At 34.1% G+C, this 19348-nt stretch overlaps 1 protein-coding gene across 1 annotated transcript; it reads right to left on the minus strand.

Annotated features, from left to right (window-relative positions):
* Positions 1-17961: 17961 nt before the first annotated feature.
* Positions 17962-18882, minus strand: LOC119520751 (olfactory receptor 8H1-like). Its single transcript, XM_037818704.1, has one exon. The coding sequence runs from the start codon at positions 18880-18882 to the stop codon at positions 17962-17964; it is 921 nt and encodes a 306-aa protein (XP_037674632.1).
* Positions 18883-19348: the final 466 nt, after the last annotated feature.

The following is a 19348-nucleotide window of genomic DNA, read 5'->3' on the forward strand; positions in this document are numbered from 1 at the left end:
TACATGGGATATTCCCTTGTGGACCTTTAAATACAAATTGAAATGTCAGGGGTCCCATCAGATTTGGAACCAAACTGTGCTCAGTTAGAGAATGCTACTGAAGTCACAATGTTTACATTGATGAGTTTTACGGACAATATTGAGCTAAAAGTCTCCCTGTTTTCCTATTTCTAGCAATCTGTCTTTAACTCTGATAGGATATTTGGGACATGTTGTATTCATCATTGGGGATACCCAGCTTCACAGACATTTTCTGAGTGTGTTGTACTATTTTCTGAATATGTTGTCATACTTTGATGCCTGCTATTCTTCAGTTGTTAGGCCAAAAATTGTAGTCCATTTCCTGGCAGAGGGATAAAGACATTTCATTTCTTGGATGTGCAACACAGATATTTCTCTTTGCTACTTTTGGGGCTACAGAATACTTTTTACTGGGTGCAAGCACTTGCTTTGTAGCAATCTGCAACCCATTTCTGCTTTCAGTTAAAATGTTACCCCAAATTATTTGCCACTCATCTTGTTTCCTATGTTGGTGGCATTTTGCATGCTACATTACACAGTGTGACCACCTTTAGACTATCATTCTATGCATCCAATAAAATTAGTCATGCCTTTTGTGACATCCCTCCACTCCTCACTATTTCTTGTTCTCACACATCAACCAGCTTCTATTCTTCCACTTTGTGGACTTTATTGACATATCCCCTATATCTAATTGTTCTTATTCCTATAGCTTCACTCTGTTAGCCATTCTGAAGATGCTGAAGGGAGGTGAGAAATTTTTTCTATATATGACTCTCACCTAACTGCTTTGTCAATTATCCAGGAACAATACTCTTCATCATGAGGCCAAATTTCAGCTATGCTTTGGACAATGACATGATAGTCTGTATTTTACACCACCGTGATTCCCATGCTGTATTCCGTTATCTACAGTTTAAGGAGCAAAGATGTTAAAAAGGCAATGAAGAAAATTTGGAGGAGAAATTGCTTTATAAATAAAGTAAAATTATAACATTGAATAAAACTTGAAAGAATGTTAGATATCAATCCCTAGCTCTATGGTTAGAAACTAAGGAAGAACATGTCTTGATTTTAATTAGTAGTATTTACATATTCTAGGATATTTCCAGAGAAAGCACTAATCATTTTACATATATAGATAAACTGTGCCATCTGTATTCCTATGTCTATGTGCAAACTGATACATATCAAATATTAATTGAATAATTTTTATTGATGTTAGTGTTTGTATAATTTGATTTTCATGTAATAAAATTACAGGAAATGTCCTCAGGAGTTGATAGCTTGATATAGCCTTACATGATTTATAGTAAATCCTCAGCACTCATTATGAAACTAATTCCTATTCTGGAATCCCTGAGAAGGATCTTCAGAATGTTACCTCGCTTGCTCCATTCCTTACATTCTAAGACCCATCCAAGCTTCTGGACATCACTTTTGTACTCATTGGATAAACAAAATAAATATTTATCCCATTATTTCCTTCCCATTGTCCAATTACAGAAATTTATTAGATCCATTCTAAATCTCCAAAAAGTTTAATTAGATGATATGATAATATTTATTGAGTGTATAATTAAAGTTTAAGGAAAACAAAATATAGTTCAAAGAATAACTTACAACCAGCTATATTGTACAGGTGGACCAAAATCTGAAAAGCAAGCCTAAATTTGGGAGTACCTATGATACCAATATGTTGTTCATTTCCAAACTTGGCCTTTATCCTAGATCTTTAAGAAATGACAGGCATTTATCATCATTCCTCAAAGTTTATACTCAAAGAGCAAAGACTTAGGAAATAATCTCCTATTATCTCAACACACACCCGCTCTGACTTATTTATTCTGCTTTGTTTACTTTTTGTTCTAAGGTTTGTTTCTTTGAAGGGACATAAAGAGTGGAAATTTACATTTCTTTCAATTAAATTCACTTTTTTCTCAGCAGGGATGATTGTCCTGTAAGTCCACCACAACAATCCCCTGAAAGCAATTTAATCAAAGAGTTGATTCTTAAGTCTGAATTTGAGATGAAATCCAATAATTTTCAGGACCTAAATTTCTGATCAGTTATGCAAACAGAACTAACCTTTCTCTGTTTGAGTAAGCACATGTTTGTTAACAGAGTGTTGTTTAACTCTATACTCAAAATTCCTCTTAAAAATTTTTCAAAGGAACTAACACAACTTTGGCTATAATGTGGGTACCATGTTGTCTTATTAAAAAATAAGTGTCCCACAATTTTCTATTCATCATGTCAATATAGAAATATGATACATTTAACTCTTAATTTAATAACTTTTCACTCTTCATATCTCAGCTCAATGATTTTTCCATCAACATAGAAGTCTTTGACTTCCACTTATCATGTTGGATCTTTCTTTTTTAACATTTAGCAGAGCCATAATTTAATATTTTTGATATGAAAATGTGATTACTATCTAGATGTTCCATTATACTGACCTGTAACTTACATAAAGGCAGAATTTTGTCTGTCCACACAATTGTATCCTTAGGGAATAATATAATTCCTGAACATATACTGACTCAGAATATATATACACAAACACACACACACACACATATATATACAACTAATTGAATGGTTCATCAAGAAATGAGTAATAGTTTTTAGCAATCATTAGCACTTCTATGCAGCTCATCTGTTACTGGGCAATATATAAATATTTTATGTTTGCTAACTTACTATATCCTCATAACAACTCCAAGAGGTGAGTCTATTATGACCGATCACTACAAATCACAGATAAGAAAACAGAGGAATATATATTTTATGTAATGTGCCCAAGATCACACAATTATTATGAATGATATCAGCTATCAAATTTAAGTTTCCTGATGAAAGAGGCCCTGCCCATAATCACTATAATCTTGAATACATAGAATGAAAGAACAAAGTGATCTTTTCAATTTTCCCACTGATTATCATGCCTCCTGACCATACTGTATGAAGCAGTGAAGTTCTTCATTAAGTCACTGGCAAAAATGACTGAGACAGGAATGTATTTAAGAAGTAGGGGAGAACTGGTTTTCCACATGGCAGAAGAGCCCAGGACTGCCCACAGCTGGTATTCAGGAAGAAAGCATCACCTTGATGATGACTTGATTTGGACATTTTCATGGCCTTAAAACTAAGCTTGTTTGCTAATATGTTCCCATTGTTAAAAGCCAACCCATATCTGCTTTCAGCAGCCTGTGAAACTAAAATGATTTGATTTTTAGTTTTTTAATTACTATAAAAAATTGCCTAATGCAAAACCAGGTTGATGAGTTGTTGGGTTTAAACTATGTGGAAAAGTAAAATTTATGGCAAAAATAACTATGATAAAGAGAATTGAATCCCTACTACTTTACAGTTCTGATATTATAAGCTATGTGGTATATTATTTATGTAGACTATGATAAATAAAACATGCATATAATAATCCCTGGAACAATCACTAAAAGAGAGAAGACAAAATTACAAGCATAAGTGATTAAAGTAAGGATATCAATAAGTCACCCACAAATATTAAAAAGGATAGTAAGAAAATGTTATATACAAGTTTTTGTTGTTAAATTTCATGATTTAAATGACATAAGAAGTGGAAATTTACTTTTCTTTCAATTAATTGTGTGCCTTAGAATGCTCACAAAGGAAGAAATGGATAACCTGAATAGTCCTGTGCTTCTCAAAGAACTTTAATTATTCCTTACAGACATTTCAAATGACAAAAATTTGGAAATTGTTTTCCAAATGTGAAGATATCACCTTTCCCTCAGACTGGAATTTGGACAGAATGTTATGTGAAACCTCTTCAACTATGCTGGAAGCTAACAGAGTAACAAATCATCATTGCCAACAGAGAAAACAGGATACATATGAAAAATCAGAGAAATACACAGCACATAGGAAAGACCAGAAAATATAAAATGCTCTATTTACATTAAAAATAAGGAAGACATCAAATCAGAGAACTAACTTCAAACTGGAAGAAGTAGAAAAAAGAGTGCAAGTTAAATGCAGTGATCAGACAGAAGAAAATAACAAAAATTAGAGCACAGATGAATGAAATGGAAAACAAAATGAAACAGAGAGAATCAACAAAATCAAAAGTTGGCTCTTTGACAAGGTCAAAAGTCAATAAAATTGACAAAACTTTAGCTAGACTGATAAAGAAAAAAGAGAGAGGATAAAAATAACAAAAACCAGAATTGAAAAAGAGGGCATTGCTATCAACAATGCTGAAATAAAGAGGAATATAAGATAATGTGTCATCTATTCATGTCCATACACTGAGAAAAGTGTTTTGAAATCCTATGTTATGAGGCCATATCTGATAATTTCTCCCTGTAGTACTTTACGTATTTTGAGTCTATTTTATTAGATGCATCCTAGTTTAGAATTTTCATGTCTTCCTGATGAATTGAACTACTTTCATTATGTAGTAATGATGTTATTAAAAGCCCAATGCTTTTTCCTCCCTTAATACTGTGAATAACCGTAAACATTAAATTAGATAACCTAGATGAAATGAACAGATTCTTAGAAAGACACAAACTACTTATATTGACTCAGAAGAAATAGAAGATCTCTACAAAGCAGTTATTAGTAAGGGATTCAACCAGTAATCAAAAACATCCCAACATAGAGAAGCCCAGGAACAGATGGCTTCACAGAGGAATTCAATCAAACATTCCAAGAGGACTTAACTCCAATTTAGATTGTAAATATAGTGACAAAATACAATGTTTTCAAAAAAATCTAGTTCGAGGAAGTTTCCCCAACTGTTTTGTAATTATGAGTAATTTTTAAATTATAAAAACTTGCAATGTATATGAAAACATATCTGTCAATTATATTAATCAAAGTAATTTTTGTCACATTGCTTCAGATTTTTAAATTAAAAAATTAATGCATTAAAAAGTAAAGACATAAAATATAAAATATGAGATTAGTCAAAAAAGTATATTAATAAAAAATAAATGCTTTCTGAAGACAACTCCAATTGCAAACTAAACAGAAATGGCAATAAATTCTAAACAACATTGAGTTCAGAGGAAAAATAAGTAATAAATACAGTAAATAATATATAAAAAATTAGTGTTAATATAAATTCAGGATATAAAGGAAAATGATGCACAGTTCACTATTGGATTAAAATAATGAACACTGATGAGCTAGTGAAAAGTCATTAACATTTAACTCCTAGAGGAGAGGTTTAATATTATTATAAGTTTTCAAAGATCATTTAAGAAAATGAACAAATATAATTCTACAAAGAAAACCTTAATAGAAACAGAATATAAACCACTTAAATGCAATATATATATATAATAACCATTGCTTAAACTTGAAAGAAAATCAAATACTTGGAAAATGAAGAAAACTTACTTTCTTAAAGCTACATTGATCAACACAGAGAATCAAAACTGTATTTCCAGATTATGCAGAAGAATTTTCTAAAAGAAGTTTTAGCAATTTATCTGACTAAAATATGTGGGATGAAAACAAAATTTGGATTCATTATCAATGCTTACTTTTGCTCTATTACAATTTTTATAACAAATGAGCCAAGAATTTAACTGAATAATTTATTTCTTTTAGAGAAAATAACAAGCTTATAATCCAGGAAAAAGGAAATGATCTTTTTTGATCATACAGAAATTAAACAAAGAGACACTAATCATGAAAGCTTGTTGACATATCACAGAATGGTAGGGTTTCAAGTCAACAGCAGGTAAACAGAAAAGAGATATCACTGCATGCAGGTAGGTAAGCACATGAATTTACAGAATTTCAGGTCTTACAACATTGCTAGATGAGATTTCATGACCCATGAAAACATTAATCTCTCAAGGTTAAATGACATAGGATTTACCAAAGGTTATAGTGATGAGTAGAAATGAAAAACTGCAAAAAAGAAATAGAAAATGATAAAAACTATATACATTTATGTTACATACACATACACATACACAAACACACATGTACTTTCATAAGATTAGTCTAGAAGACCATGAACAAAACTGTCAAAAATGGTTAGGATATTTCTATTTTCTTTAATAATTTAAAATGTTCTCCAAAGTTTCTTCAATGTTCACATACCCATTTCCATAACTTAATTCTATTATAAAAGTTTACTTTGCCCTAAGACCAAATATTGAGATACTCTTTTGCCTTTTTAGCTGTTTGTTTATAAGATGAACCAAGAGTATTTTAAGACAGCAGTGAAGATTTTTCAGAGAAAAAGTTATTATGCATTCAAAATTTTGCCAGAATGTAGTTTTCTGATGATAGAAGTCAAAATTTATTAGTAGGACATTGAATAATTTTGTTCAAGTCCTCACAAATAGAGAGCTCATCTGGAAATTGTGCTTCACAAGTATACCAGGGAGCTACTGTGAGCATAAGCACAGCAGAGCATTCCATGAACTTTTCCTGATAATGCCATGGCACCTCTTTTATTGAATAGTGCTGATAATACATTTGGTCATCTCTGGGACTTCTTTCTAAGGTAAAATAATTGGTATGATTCCAATGATAAAAAGATCAAGGACTAATGCATGCCTTTAGTGTTCTAACAGAGTTGCCTTCCCCTTAGAAACCCATAATGTTGAATATCACATTTTGGTATTTTTTCTGATGCTCTAATTTATGACTTGGTAAAGGAGAAGGTATTCCTAGAGAGATACTAAATTAATCCATTCCACCAGGGATGGAATAGTAAATTTTTCCCAATAAATATTTTTATATTTAAAAGCATGACACTGTCATGGGAGTAAACATTTTTTGTTGCTTGAAAAAATAGAATAAAACAAAATTTGAAAAGGAAAATGAAATTTCTTCATAAATGTTGTTAATCTTCAAATTATATTCCTTTGTGCATATAATGATTATCTTTATTTATACTTATGTATACATAGTTTTTATCACACTGTATTTTCAGCAAAATTCCAAATTTATTATTAAATATTTATAATTCACTTTGACCTATGTTATATGAGATTTTGTAAAGCCCACAAATTCATGTATTCTGCATTGGCTGGTGCAGCAAATCTAACTTCTTTCTAGGAGTGTGGAACCAGCTGACAAATGAGTGTTTTTGAGACTCCAAAAGGAAAACTTAGTGCAAATTCACCATTCAGTTTTGGCAGTGTCACCTATTTCATCTACACAGCAGATATGTTATTGTATTCAACCACAGCAATATCTGAGCAAACTTGTTTCATTATTTTAGTGTTCTGTCCTTTATTGTGTTAAGGAAACATGAGAGAAGAAAGTAAAATCAATGCAGAGTTGAATACACATTTTAGAATTAATTTAAAGGTCAAAACCTCACTTCTTATTTATTTAAGCAGGAGAAATGTCTTGTGGATCTTAGAACAATCAATGAGAATAAAATCAATTTTTATGTAGCTGTGATGGTTTGAAATTGTATTAGCTTTAAAAATATGTTCTTAAAGCTAATCCATTCCTGTGGATGTGACCCATTGTAAGTAGGATTTTTGGCAGGTAGGTCTTAAGTTGAGGTGTGACCCATCTCTTTCAGAGTGAGTCTAAATCCTCTTACTGAGGTTTTTTATAAGAGTATAAAAGACAAAGAGATGATACAGTAAAAGCCTCAGAGAAGCTCAGAGACAAGGACACACAGAGAAGCAAATAGAAGAAGATGATGAAGTGAGAAACTGGAGCCAACAAAAGTTTAGAGAGAAGGGAAAGACCAGCAGATGTTGCCAAGTGCCTGACCATGTGACAGAGGAGTTGAAGAACACTGAAATCTGGTCTTTGGTGAAAAAGTATCACCTGATGATGCTTTGATTTAGACAATTTTGCAGGTTCAGAACTATTAACTTTAAGCCCCTAAATCCCCATTGTATAAGCCAACCCACTTCTGGTATATTACATTTTGTCAGCTTTAGCACTAAAACAGATTTCAGTAATAGAAGAGCAGGGTACAGCAATTGCAAATAACAAAAATGCTGGAGAAACTTTATAAATGGATAAAGGGAAGATTCTGGAAGAATTGTGAGGCACTTCATAGAAAAGTCCAAGATTGCTTTGATGAGACTGTTGGTAGAAATATGGATGCTAATGATATTTCTGATGAGGCCTTGGCCAGAAAAGATGAATATGCCATTGCAAACTGAACAAAAGGCTATCCTTGTTTTAAAGTGGCAGAATATTTGGCAAAATTCAGTCCTGATGTCAGACGAAAGGTGGAGTTTGAATGTGGCAGGCTTGGATATTTAGCTGAGGATGTTTCCAAATGAAATGTAAAAGTTGCAGCCTGGGTTCTCTTTGCAAGTTATAGTAAAATGTGAGAGGAAAGAGATAAGCTGAGAACTGAACTGCTGGGCAAAAAATCTCAGAAATTGATGGTTTGGAAATTTCTGAGCTTCAGAAAATAAGTCCCCATAGAATAGTGCCCTATGTTGGGATATAACTGAACATGGATCTGGTCAGGCATTTCAGTACAAGTCAGGATTGGAAATGCAATTATCTGGAAAGGATCTGTGGAAGGCCTTGCTCTCTGATGGTTGGACCCCTTTGTAGTGCATGTGAAACCCAACACATTTTTGCAAAATCTGTATGAATACAGCCACTGCCAATCTACACTAAAAGGGACAGAAAAAGAAAGATTGAAGGAAATATGACTTCAAAGGCAAAAAAACATGGAAGCTGATGTCTGGAACAAAGACATATTCTCAGGCAAAGAGAGTGGACCCTACAATGAATGTGGAAAGAGTGAGTATGCCCTGGAGCTTACAGAGGGAGTGCTTTCCACCTCATTGTTCAGAAAATGGGTTACCACTCCAGGGTTCTCAGATGCCTGTGGGATTGAAGAGAGATTGGCTGATCTGTTCTTCAGGAAGAGTGCTGCCTCCCCCATCTTCAGAATGGGTGAAACACATTTGCCTGGAATTGGGTAGAGTCTGGCAACCACCCTGCTGTTCTATAAGGGTTGAGTACATGCTCAGAGATTGTGAAGTGTCCAACAGACAGCCAGATGCTTGAGGAGGATGAACCCTAGAGTTTGGCCATCTCCCCAGTGCCTGATGAGGGTGGAACCTAGAGCCCAGCCAACACCCACAAATGCTTGGAGATGTTGGAGTTTTCACAGCAGTGTTTAGAGAGAGCAAGGTTGCTGTGTAAGCCCTTGGAAAGGGTGGTGCTGCCATTCTATCAAGCCCAGAGGACAAAAGGTCATTCTGCAGATGACTCAGACCTTGAAATATGATGGAGCTTGCTGTGCAGGATTTTGGAACTGTTTAGGACTGGTGTGGCCTGTTTTGTTTCCAATTTCTCCCTGTTGTAATGGGAATATTCACTCTATGATTGTCCCTCATTTGTCTATTGGAGGCACGTAACTTGTCCTAAGTTTCACATGTTCACAGCTGGAAGGGGAATCTCACTCTAGGACAGACCACACCTGTGAATAATTTTGATGAGACTTGGTACTTATTGTTACTGAAATACTTTAAGGCTTTTGCAATACTGTGATGGAATGAATGTATTTTGCATATGGGAAGAACATGACTTTTGGGAGTCTAGGGGGTGGAATGTGATGGTTTGATGCTGTATGTGCCCCAGAAGAGATCATATTCATAAAGCTAATCCATTATTGTGGGTGTGAACCCATTGTAAGTAGACTTTTTTGATGATTAGGATCTTTTTTTTTTGTGTGTGTGTGTATATTATAAATATGTTTATTTTGCTACCCTAAATTTGTAAAAATGGAATTAAATGAATGCTCATAGAAAAAATAGCTAAGAAATTCTTTGTTTTCTATCCCCTAGTTTTCTCTTGTGTCTGGAAAAAAATAAAAGTCAGTTACTTTGGTTAAAGATGATAATTAATATGAACGATTGTACTAGGTATAATAATTATGGAGAAATACAGATATGTATACAAAATAATGGTTATGATTTTCCATTTGTGTTTTAAGAAAGTTGTAATTTATCAAGATAATAAAGTTAATACTATATATACATTTCATGATGATTAGGATCTTAAGTTGAGATTTGACCCACCTCATTTGTGGTGGGTCTCAATCATCTTACAGGAATGCTTTATAAGAGGATAAAAGACAGAAGACACAGAAAAAAGCCCAAGAGAAGCTCAGAAGCAAGGGCACATAGAGAAGATCAGAGAGGAAGCCACTGAAGTCAGAAGCTGCAAGCAAGAAAAAAACCAGCAGACAGGGAGAAATCAACAAATGTCACCATATGCCTGATCATGTGGTAGAAGAGCTGAGGATTGCCAGTAGCCAGTCTTCAGTGAGAAAGCATTGCCTGTTGATGCCTTGATTTGGACATTTTCACAGGTTCAGAATTGTTAATTATAAGATAGTAACTCCCCATTGTATAAGCCAACTCATTTCTGTTATATTGCATTTTTTCAGCTTTAACAAAACAATACAGAGTAAGAGGGAGAGAAAAAAAGAACTATAAAAGTAAACAGATGAGATGACTTTACAATAAATCTGATGTTCCATTACATTTTCAAGGAGCAATGGTACAACCCCCAGTAGATATTGTATTGAGAAATGTGAAGTTACCAGAAAGGAGATATTTGAAGCCACAAAGAGGAATATGATTTAAAAATAAATATAAAACTCCCATTACTACTTAGGTCATAGAAATCTACAAAGAATGTCTCTTCAAACCTGACAATTCCTTCAAACCAGATATCAAATACCAAGGAGGTACAAGCCTCTCAAGAAGATATGGGACAAATGAAGTGCTTCACTTTTGACAGAGAGTGGCAGAAAGATGTGGCTACTATGAAGCAGATTGGGAGAATAAAGAAAATTTTATACAATTGTTAAAGCGAAGTATGGGCTACAGTGCCTATTGGGAAAAGCATTGAGCTCTAGAATCAAGGTTTTGCATTCAGTTTCAGTATATTTCTGCAGGGCTATACCAATTGCTCATGAGAAAAACTGGGGCAGGTAGTAATAACTTCAGACAAGGTCAGTATGCAAACTACATAATACCAAATATCCTCCTTCTCCTTTCTAAATAAATGAGGAACTGATATTACTTCACTAATTATAACTTTATTATTTAGTCTGCCAAATGATGGATAAAATTTATTGAGATAGGCAGTCATGGAATTTCCTACTTTCTGACAGCATCCAGTTGAATTGTAAATACTGGTGCTCCTGTTTGCTAAAGCTGCCAGGAAGCAAAATACCAGAAATTGATTGGCTTTTACAAAAGGGGTTTATTAGGTTACAAATTTATGTTTCTAAGGTCATACACATGTCCACACTAAGACATCAACAAGAGGATATCTTCACTGAATGAAGCCTGATGGTGTCTGGGACACCTCTATCAGCTGGAAAGGCACATGGCTGGTGTCTGCTGTTCCTTTGCTCCTAGGTTGCATTGCTTTCAGCTGCTGATTTCAGTGACTTTCTCTAAAATATCACTGGGTTTCTGTCCTAGCATCTCTCGGTCCTTACTTGTCTCTCTTTTAGCTTCCCCTGGGGACAAACTCTGGATTACATATCTTTGCTTCTCTTCAAACTGTCTCTTTCAGCTTCTCTAAAATGTCTCCCTTGAAGGATTCCAGTAAACTAATCAAGACCCACACTGAATAAGGGGTCACGTCTCCATGGAAAAAGTCTAAAAAGTTCCCACCCACAATTGGGTGGGTCATATCTCCAAGGAAACAATGTAATCAAAGGTCCTCCTCACAATAGGTCTGTCCCCACATGATTGGATTAACAGAACATTGCTTTTGTGGGGGACACAGTAGATTCAAACAGCACACTTGGCTTCCTTATTCTCTTTCCCTAATTAACCAACATGCTGGTTTGGATATATTATGACCCTCAGGAAAAAGCCATGATCTTTTAATCCAATATTGTTGGATATTTGGATTACATTGTTTCCATGGAGATATGACTCACTCAACTGTAGGTGATAAATTTGATTAGATTATTTCCATGGAGGTGTGGTCCTGCCCATTCAGCATGGGTCTTGACTAGTTTACTGGAGTCCTTTAAAAGGAGACATCACAGGCCCAGATTGCTTTCTGATGCTTAGACATTTTGGAGAACACCATTTTGAAACACAACCTGGGAGCAAGCAAAGGCCAGCCACATGCCTTCTCAGCTGACAAAGGTGATCTGGAAACCAATGGCCATTCTTCAGTGGAGGTATCCTCATGTTGATGCGTTAGTTTGTACACTTTTATGGCCTTAGAACTGTAAATTTGTAACTTAATAAACCCCCTTTATAAAATCCAATCCATTTCTGGTGTTTTGCATAATGGCAGCATTAGCAAACTAGAACACCCAACCAGAGACTAAAGTCTATATGCTTTTCCTAACATTGTCTTACATAGAAACTGCACACTTTCCCATGGCATTTATTCTTCCTCAGTGCAATGAGAAATACAATCACATTGTTCAAACAGGTGTTTCTAGTGGTCTATGACTATAGAGCATTGACAGTTACTAGATTAAAATATCTAGTGGATAGGATGTACAGCATGCATGGATACATGATAAATTGTATCATAGGGATGGAATCTATAAGGTAGTGTCCAATGAAATGCTAGAAATAGAACATTAACAAAACACACACACAAGAAACAACAAAAAATTTCAACATATCATCAGTAGTGTCAATAAAGATGGAGAAAGAGTCAGTGAACTTGATGGCAAACTAATAGGAATTAACCAATAAGGAAAGAAATAAAAGAAAAATAGTGTGGTAACAAGTATCCAAGAGCTGTGATAGAGTATCAAACAGTATAGTATACATATACTTAGAGTACTACACAAGAATAGAAGGGGAGTGCTTAAGAAGTATTTAAGGTGATAGTGACCAAATCTTTTCTGAAAATAAGCACAGACATCAAACCTGAAGTCCATCAATGTTAAAGGACACCAGGAGGGTTAAGCACAAATAACAAATCAACTTAACCAATAAAGCACATTTAGACTCTTTGGTTTCACAGCTGAACAACAAAGATAAGTAGTCGATGATGAAGGCAGTCATAATGTAGTACATAACACATATGGCCATGAGAATTACACCAGGCATGTACACATCAAAAATGATCAGAGAGACTTTTAAAATTCTGAAAGATAGAAACAAACTTTGAATGCCCACTGGAAAAGCATTCAAATATAAAAACAAAATAAAGAATTTTGAGAAAATTAACAAACACAAACACACAGAAATAGTTTATAGCCAACAGAATGTTTTCCAAAAATTTTCCAGACAGAAGGAATATGATAACAGAAGGAAGTATGGGTCTACTTAATGAAGTAATGTAAAAATGTAACACTGAAGGTAAATATGTTAAGTATTGGATTTTTTTAAAAAAATACTTTTTAAAAAAAATAATCAACAAAGTGAAAACTTCATTGATTCATTGGAGGTATTGAGTCACCTATAATATAATATTTATGAAAAAATAATGCAAAGATTGGGAAAGATAAATGGAATCTCTGCTATTCAAAGCAAAAATCCCCAGAGCAATAATTGTGAAAATAAAAAAAGATAAAATTGACAAATTAGGAACAAATGAAGGGATAACATTATAGTTACCCACAAATACTAAAATGATAGAATGAAATGCTATATGTATCCTTTTGCTGTTAAATTTCATAATTTAGAAGAAATGTATGATTCCTTAAATATGCTAACACAGGAAAAATGGGCAACCTGAATAGCCTTATATCCATTCATGAAAATGAATTTTTCCTTAAAAATCATCCATATGAAAAATATGTGGGAATTCTTTTCACAATGTGAAAACAACACATTTCTCTCAGACTGAAATGTAAACAGAGTGCTATGTGAGGTCTCTTCACCCATGCAGAAGAGGACAAACTTGAGGGAGATAGTACAGCAACAACATAGAAGAAACCTGGGTCCCAGAATTACCTTGTGGAAAAGAGCCACCTGCAAACCCTATTCAGCAAAAGTCTGCACTGTTACATGAGAGGATGACTCTTTCCCCTTTGTTGAGCCACAGTGTTTCTGAATTCCTTTCTCACACAAGGTCAGCCTGTACCTAATACATTTCTCTCTGCAGCCCAATCATATTGCCTGATAAATTGTTCCTTCTTTTGCACAGTTCTTTCTTTCTGTAAATAGAATTATACATGTGTTGGGAATGATTTGCCTGGTATTGCCAAAGTCACACTGCGTTCTCTCAGCTTATTTAAAGAATGCCTGACAGGAATATACACCTCTCACAGACCCCTATTGTTTTTTTTACTTTTAAAATATATAATAAAGAAATTATTCTATATTTTCTCTGAAAAGAATATTTTATTCTTTTAGAAAAACAGACATATCATAGAGTGGTGATGAAGAATGTGAACTCTAATGTCTGACTATGTGAGTTAAAATGTGACCTTGTCCTTGAAGCTGTTGCCTAATCATGAACAAGTTCTGTAATCTCTCTGTGCCTGTTTCATCATGTGTAAAATTCAGTCATTCAAATACCTTTATTGAGGCACTCTTCTAGGTGCTGGGGATACAGAATTGAAGATAATAGGCAAAAATATTGTGCTTATAGAGCTTTCACAGTGGAGGAAAATAGAGAACAGATCAAAGGCAAAGGAAAATATATAGAATTTTAGATGAGCAGTTTGCTGCGGAAAACAAATGCAGCAAGGACAAGGGATGGGGCATGTGTGATTTTAAATAGGCTTGTAAAGTAGTAAGGTATGGTCTTATGAGGAGGAGAATGAGAAAAGATTCATGCAGTTATCTGGGAGAAGGGAATTTTGAGAAAAAGAAAAAATGAAAAAGTTCAGGCAACATCAGGACTAACAGCTATAAGGAAGTGTGAGGAGACCACTGTGGCTGCTCCAAAGTGAGAGTGACAAGCTCAGTTACAAAGGATGAGTTCATAGGCACAAGGAGGAGGGACATGATCATTTTGGATATGGAGGCTTTGTAAAAATATTTAATTTTACTATTAGTATGATGGGAAATTTTGTAGGTTATCTGAAAAAAAGTGACAAGATACAACTTAGTTTATTACTAGTATCACTCTGGTTCCTACATTAAGATTAAGCTCAATGGGAATAAGGCAGAAAACAGGGAAACAATATAGAAGGCTTCATCAACAATCTAAAGGATGAGATGATGGTTTTCTCAGAAAGGGTGGTGGAAGAATAGGTCTTGAAAAATGGTAACACTCAAAATATTTTCTGTACAGAGAATCACTATGATATGCTGATGAACTAGATGTGAGGTATGAGATATAGAGAAAATTTCAGAATGACTTTTAGGTCTTTGACCAAACAAATAGATGGATGGCTTTCCATGAATTGAAATTAAATTTTAAATATTGCCACTACATATTTGAGAGTTATCTTGTGAAGATAAGCCAGGTAAATCATAGACCTCAAACCATTTGATTATGCTTGGGCACTCAGTAGGTGCTCAATAAACATAGTTTATTTTTGCCATTATTATATAAAATCAATAATTTGTGTGCCGGTTTGAATGTATTATGTCCCCCAGAAAAAGCCATATTCTTTGGTGCAATCTTGTAGGGCAGACAGAATAGTGGGGATTAAGTTGGAATGTTTGGATTAGGTTGTTTGCATGGAGATGTGCCCCACCCAGCTGTGGGAGGTGACTCTGGTGGGATACTCCCATGGAGGTGTGGCCCCACCCATTCGGGGTGGGCCTTGATCAGTGGAGCCATATAAATAAGCTGGCTCAAGGAGAGGAAAGAGAGTGCAGCTGGGAGTGATGTTTTGAAGAGAAGCAAGCTTGCTAGAAAGGAACGTCCTGGGAGAAAGCCGTTTTGAGGCCGGAGCTTTGGAGCAGACGCCAGCTGCCTTCCTAGCTAACAGAGGTTTTCCGGACAACACTGGCCATCCTCCGGTGAAGGTACCCGACTGCTGAGGTGTTACCTTGGATGCTTTGTGGCCTTAAGACTGTAACTGTGTAGCAAAATAAACCCCCATTTTATAAAAGCCTATCCATCTCTGGTGTTTTGCATTCCGCAGCATTAGCAGACTAGAACAATTTGCAAACAAAAACTATTGTTCATAATTTGTCATACAGTATTCTAGTCTTATTTTCTTCATCAATTGATGAAGAAATTACAATACATAGAATTGTGACATAACACCAGAACAAAAGGATTTCAAATGTGGTAATAAAGGAGAAATTCTAGGCTGTGTATGTATTGTTAGAATAAAAAACAGAGTGTACAATACAAGCATTGAATCCTAATGTAAACCATGCAATATAATTAATAACACAATCGGAATAATGTTAACATAATAATGTAAGGTGTTAAAAACAGGGGGATGTGTAGAAGATCTGCAGTTTACACATGAATTTTCTCTAATCCTTCAACTTTTCTAATACAAATAAATAAATGAAAATATAAACATATAAATAAATAAAGAAGCAAGCATCTTTTGGGGACTTCAGAGCAAAAATTAAAAAAAAACCAGACTATATTTTACATAAAATATGATATGCCCTGATATAAACAGGGATAAGAGGGAAAAAGCAAATAGTCTAGTGTTTTTATACTGCTCAAAGATTATGTCACACATATTTAATAACACCATAATTACTCATTAGAATATGAGGGTACTGTATTCTTAATTTAATTAAAAATTAAGAATTTCCTGAACTTCTTACTGTTTACATAATTATAGAATTTGTTGATCATTGTTGCCATCACATATCAGCTTTTTTTTCATTCAAACTGAATTTACACACAAAAAATATAACTATTACTGGTTTTTAACCACAGATCACAGGACGGTAGGGTTTTCAAATATTTAGCAGGTAGACACATAAGATATTACCACATGAAGATTTTTAACCTGATGAATTTACATAACTTCAGGTAATAAAATACTGCAGGATGAGAGACTTGATTTCACCCATATACCAAGAAAACATTCATCTCCCAAATTTAAATGACAAAGCAATTAGCGAGCATTATACTGATAAGTGTAAAATGAAAACTGCAAAAGAATAGTAGAAAAAGAGAAAAAATTGGAACATTTATGTAATGTAAACCTACAAATAAGAAAGTATTGGTCTAGAAGTCCATGAAAAAACTATCAAAAATGGTTAGGATATATTTATTTTCTTTAATATTTTAAAGTATTTACCAAATTATCTTTTATGTTAATATATACTTTTTTTCTATAACTGAATTCCATCACAACATTCTCCAATGGTCTAACTAATGTTTGAAATGCTGTTTTTCCTTTAAAGCTATTTGTTTATCAATAAGATTAACCAAAAGTAGTTATGAAACATGAGTGAATATTTTCATACCAAAAAACATTGTACATCGAAAATTTTGTAAGACTGTAATTATTCTGATGATGATAATCACAAATTAACACTACTGCATTAAATTTTTCATATTCAAATTCTGATTTAATCTTTACAATAACTCTGTGGATTATTACTTTTCTTTTACAATTAAGGAAACAGAGACAGACTTTCAGTGACTTACCAATGGAAAATCTCCTGAAAAGCTGGCAGATCTAGAATATAAACCAGGGATTGTCATGTCCAAAGCAGCACTATTTTTGACTCTACTATATCTCTTTTCCACAAAATAAATGGAATAACTGAAAGTCCTCTCCATAATAAAACTCTGTGAAATTGGAATGTATAGGAATTTCTATGCTACAGTTTGAAAGATTATGCAAAAGCTTTTTCATATTAGTTGATCTTAAATACATATATTTAGACCAAAGGTATAGCATATATTGTATGGCTTCCTATTATTATGGAGCTTTCTGAACATATTCTTGGAAATATTATAGATCATGTATGGTGATGTAGAGGATGGCCCAACAGAAATATAATTAAAGTATGCATGATTTTAGAGAAAAATACCCAAATAGGACAGAAATAGCCAAATAGGAAGGAAACTAAAAATGAGGCTTAATGTTCAGCATCCCTGTCATTTCAATTGCCTGGAGCCCTCTCTCTTCTGTGTGACTCTAATGAGAGCATTTTTTACTTCTTTGTTCCTAAGACTATAAATGAGAGGATTAAGCATGGGGGTCACAATAGTATAAAACACAGAAGCCACTTGATACTTTCCCAAGGAGTAAGACTTCTTTGGCTTTAAATAAGTAAAAATCATAGTGCCATAATAGATGGTGACTCTCAGGAAGTGGGAGGCACAAGTAGAGAAGGCTTTGTGCTTTCTTGAAGCAGAATTAATTTTCAGAATAGTAGACAGAATGGACCCATAGGAAACAGAGATTGGAATAAGAGACACCATTATGTTTAAAGAAGCTACAATGAATACCATGATTTCAATGTCATGAGTGTCAGTGCAGTACAGGATGAAAATTGGGGTTAAGTCACAGAAAAAGTGATAGATTATATTGGATTTGCAGAAATGTAAACTGTTCATATAAACAATATTGACTGATTCACTGAAGGCAATCATGTAGGACCCAGTGATGAGGGCACAGCAGAGTCTCCTGGACATAACAACTGGGTAATTTAGAGGATTGCAGATAGCTACATAGCAGTCATAGGCCATTGAAGACAAAAGGAAAAATTCAGTGACACACAATAAGAAAAAAAAAGACATCTGGGTGTAGCAGCCCATGAATGAAATATACTTGTTGGAAGTCAGTAAGTTCTGTAGGGTTTTAGGTGTGATGACTGTTGAGTAACAGAGATCAAGAAATGACAGATGACTGAGGAAAAAATACATGGGTGTGTGAAGCTGTAGATCAAGGTGAATTATCAGTATCATACCTGCATTCCCCAGCACAGTAATCAGGTATATCAGGAGAAACAGGGTAAAGAGGACCCATTGGAACTCTTCAGAGGCTGTTAGTCCCATAAGGATGAAGTCAGGCATATCTGTCTTATTCCTACTTCCCATAGAGTTCACTGTTGTAAACTGTTGAGAAATCAAAGGTGATACTTAGTACAAATATCTCAAATGGTATTTATTTTGTGACTTACCTGGCATTAAAAAAAATAGATTCTAGATTCTAGAAATTCATAAGAGCAGTTTACAAAATATGGCTGAAAAGAATGAATGTGACTGACCAATATAAATTAGGCATAAATTATCATTTGCTGTTATATAATAGAAGCTCATTAAAATGAACTTGACACTATATTAAATATATATTAAAATGAACTTGTCACTGCTATAAATTCTTCCCCTTATTTACCTATTTATCCAGATGGTACTAATATATCCTAGGTAGTATTATTGTACAAAATATTTAGAAAATGGAAAAGGCACAGAAACTTAACTTATCCAGTAGCAATCACTTAGTGCTGTTGGCTCTATGAGTCTATGAAGATTATATGAG

The sequence above is a fragment of the Choloepus didactylus genome, chromosome 26 (genome assembly GCF_015220235.1).
Source record: "Choloepus didactylus isolate mChoDid1 chromosome 26, mChoDid1.pri, whole genome shotgun sequence".
Taxonomy (NCBI): Eukaryota; Metazoa; Chordata; class Mammalia; order Pilosa; family Megalonychidae; genus Choloepus; species Choloepus didactylus.

What these genes read in the sequence shown, in the direction of transcription:
- LOC119520751 (XM_037818704.1), bottom strand. Translation starts at nt 18,882, where the DNA reads ATGCCTGACTTCATCCTTATGGGACTAACAGCCTCTGAAGAGTTCCAA.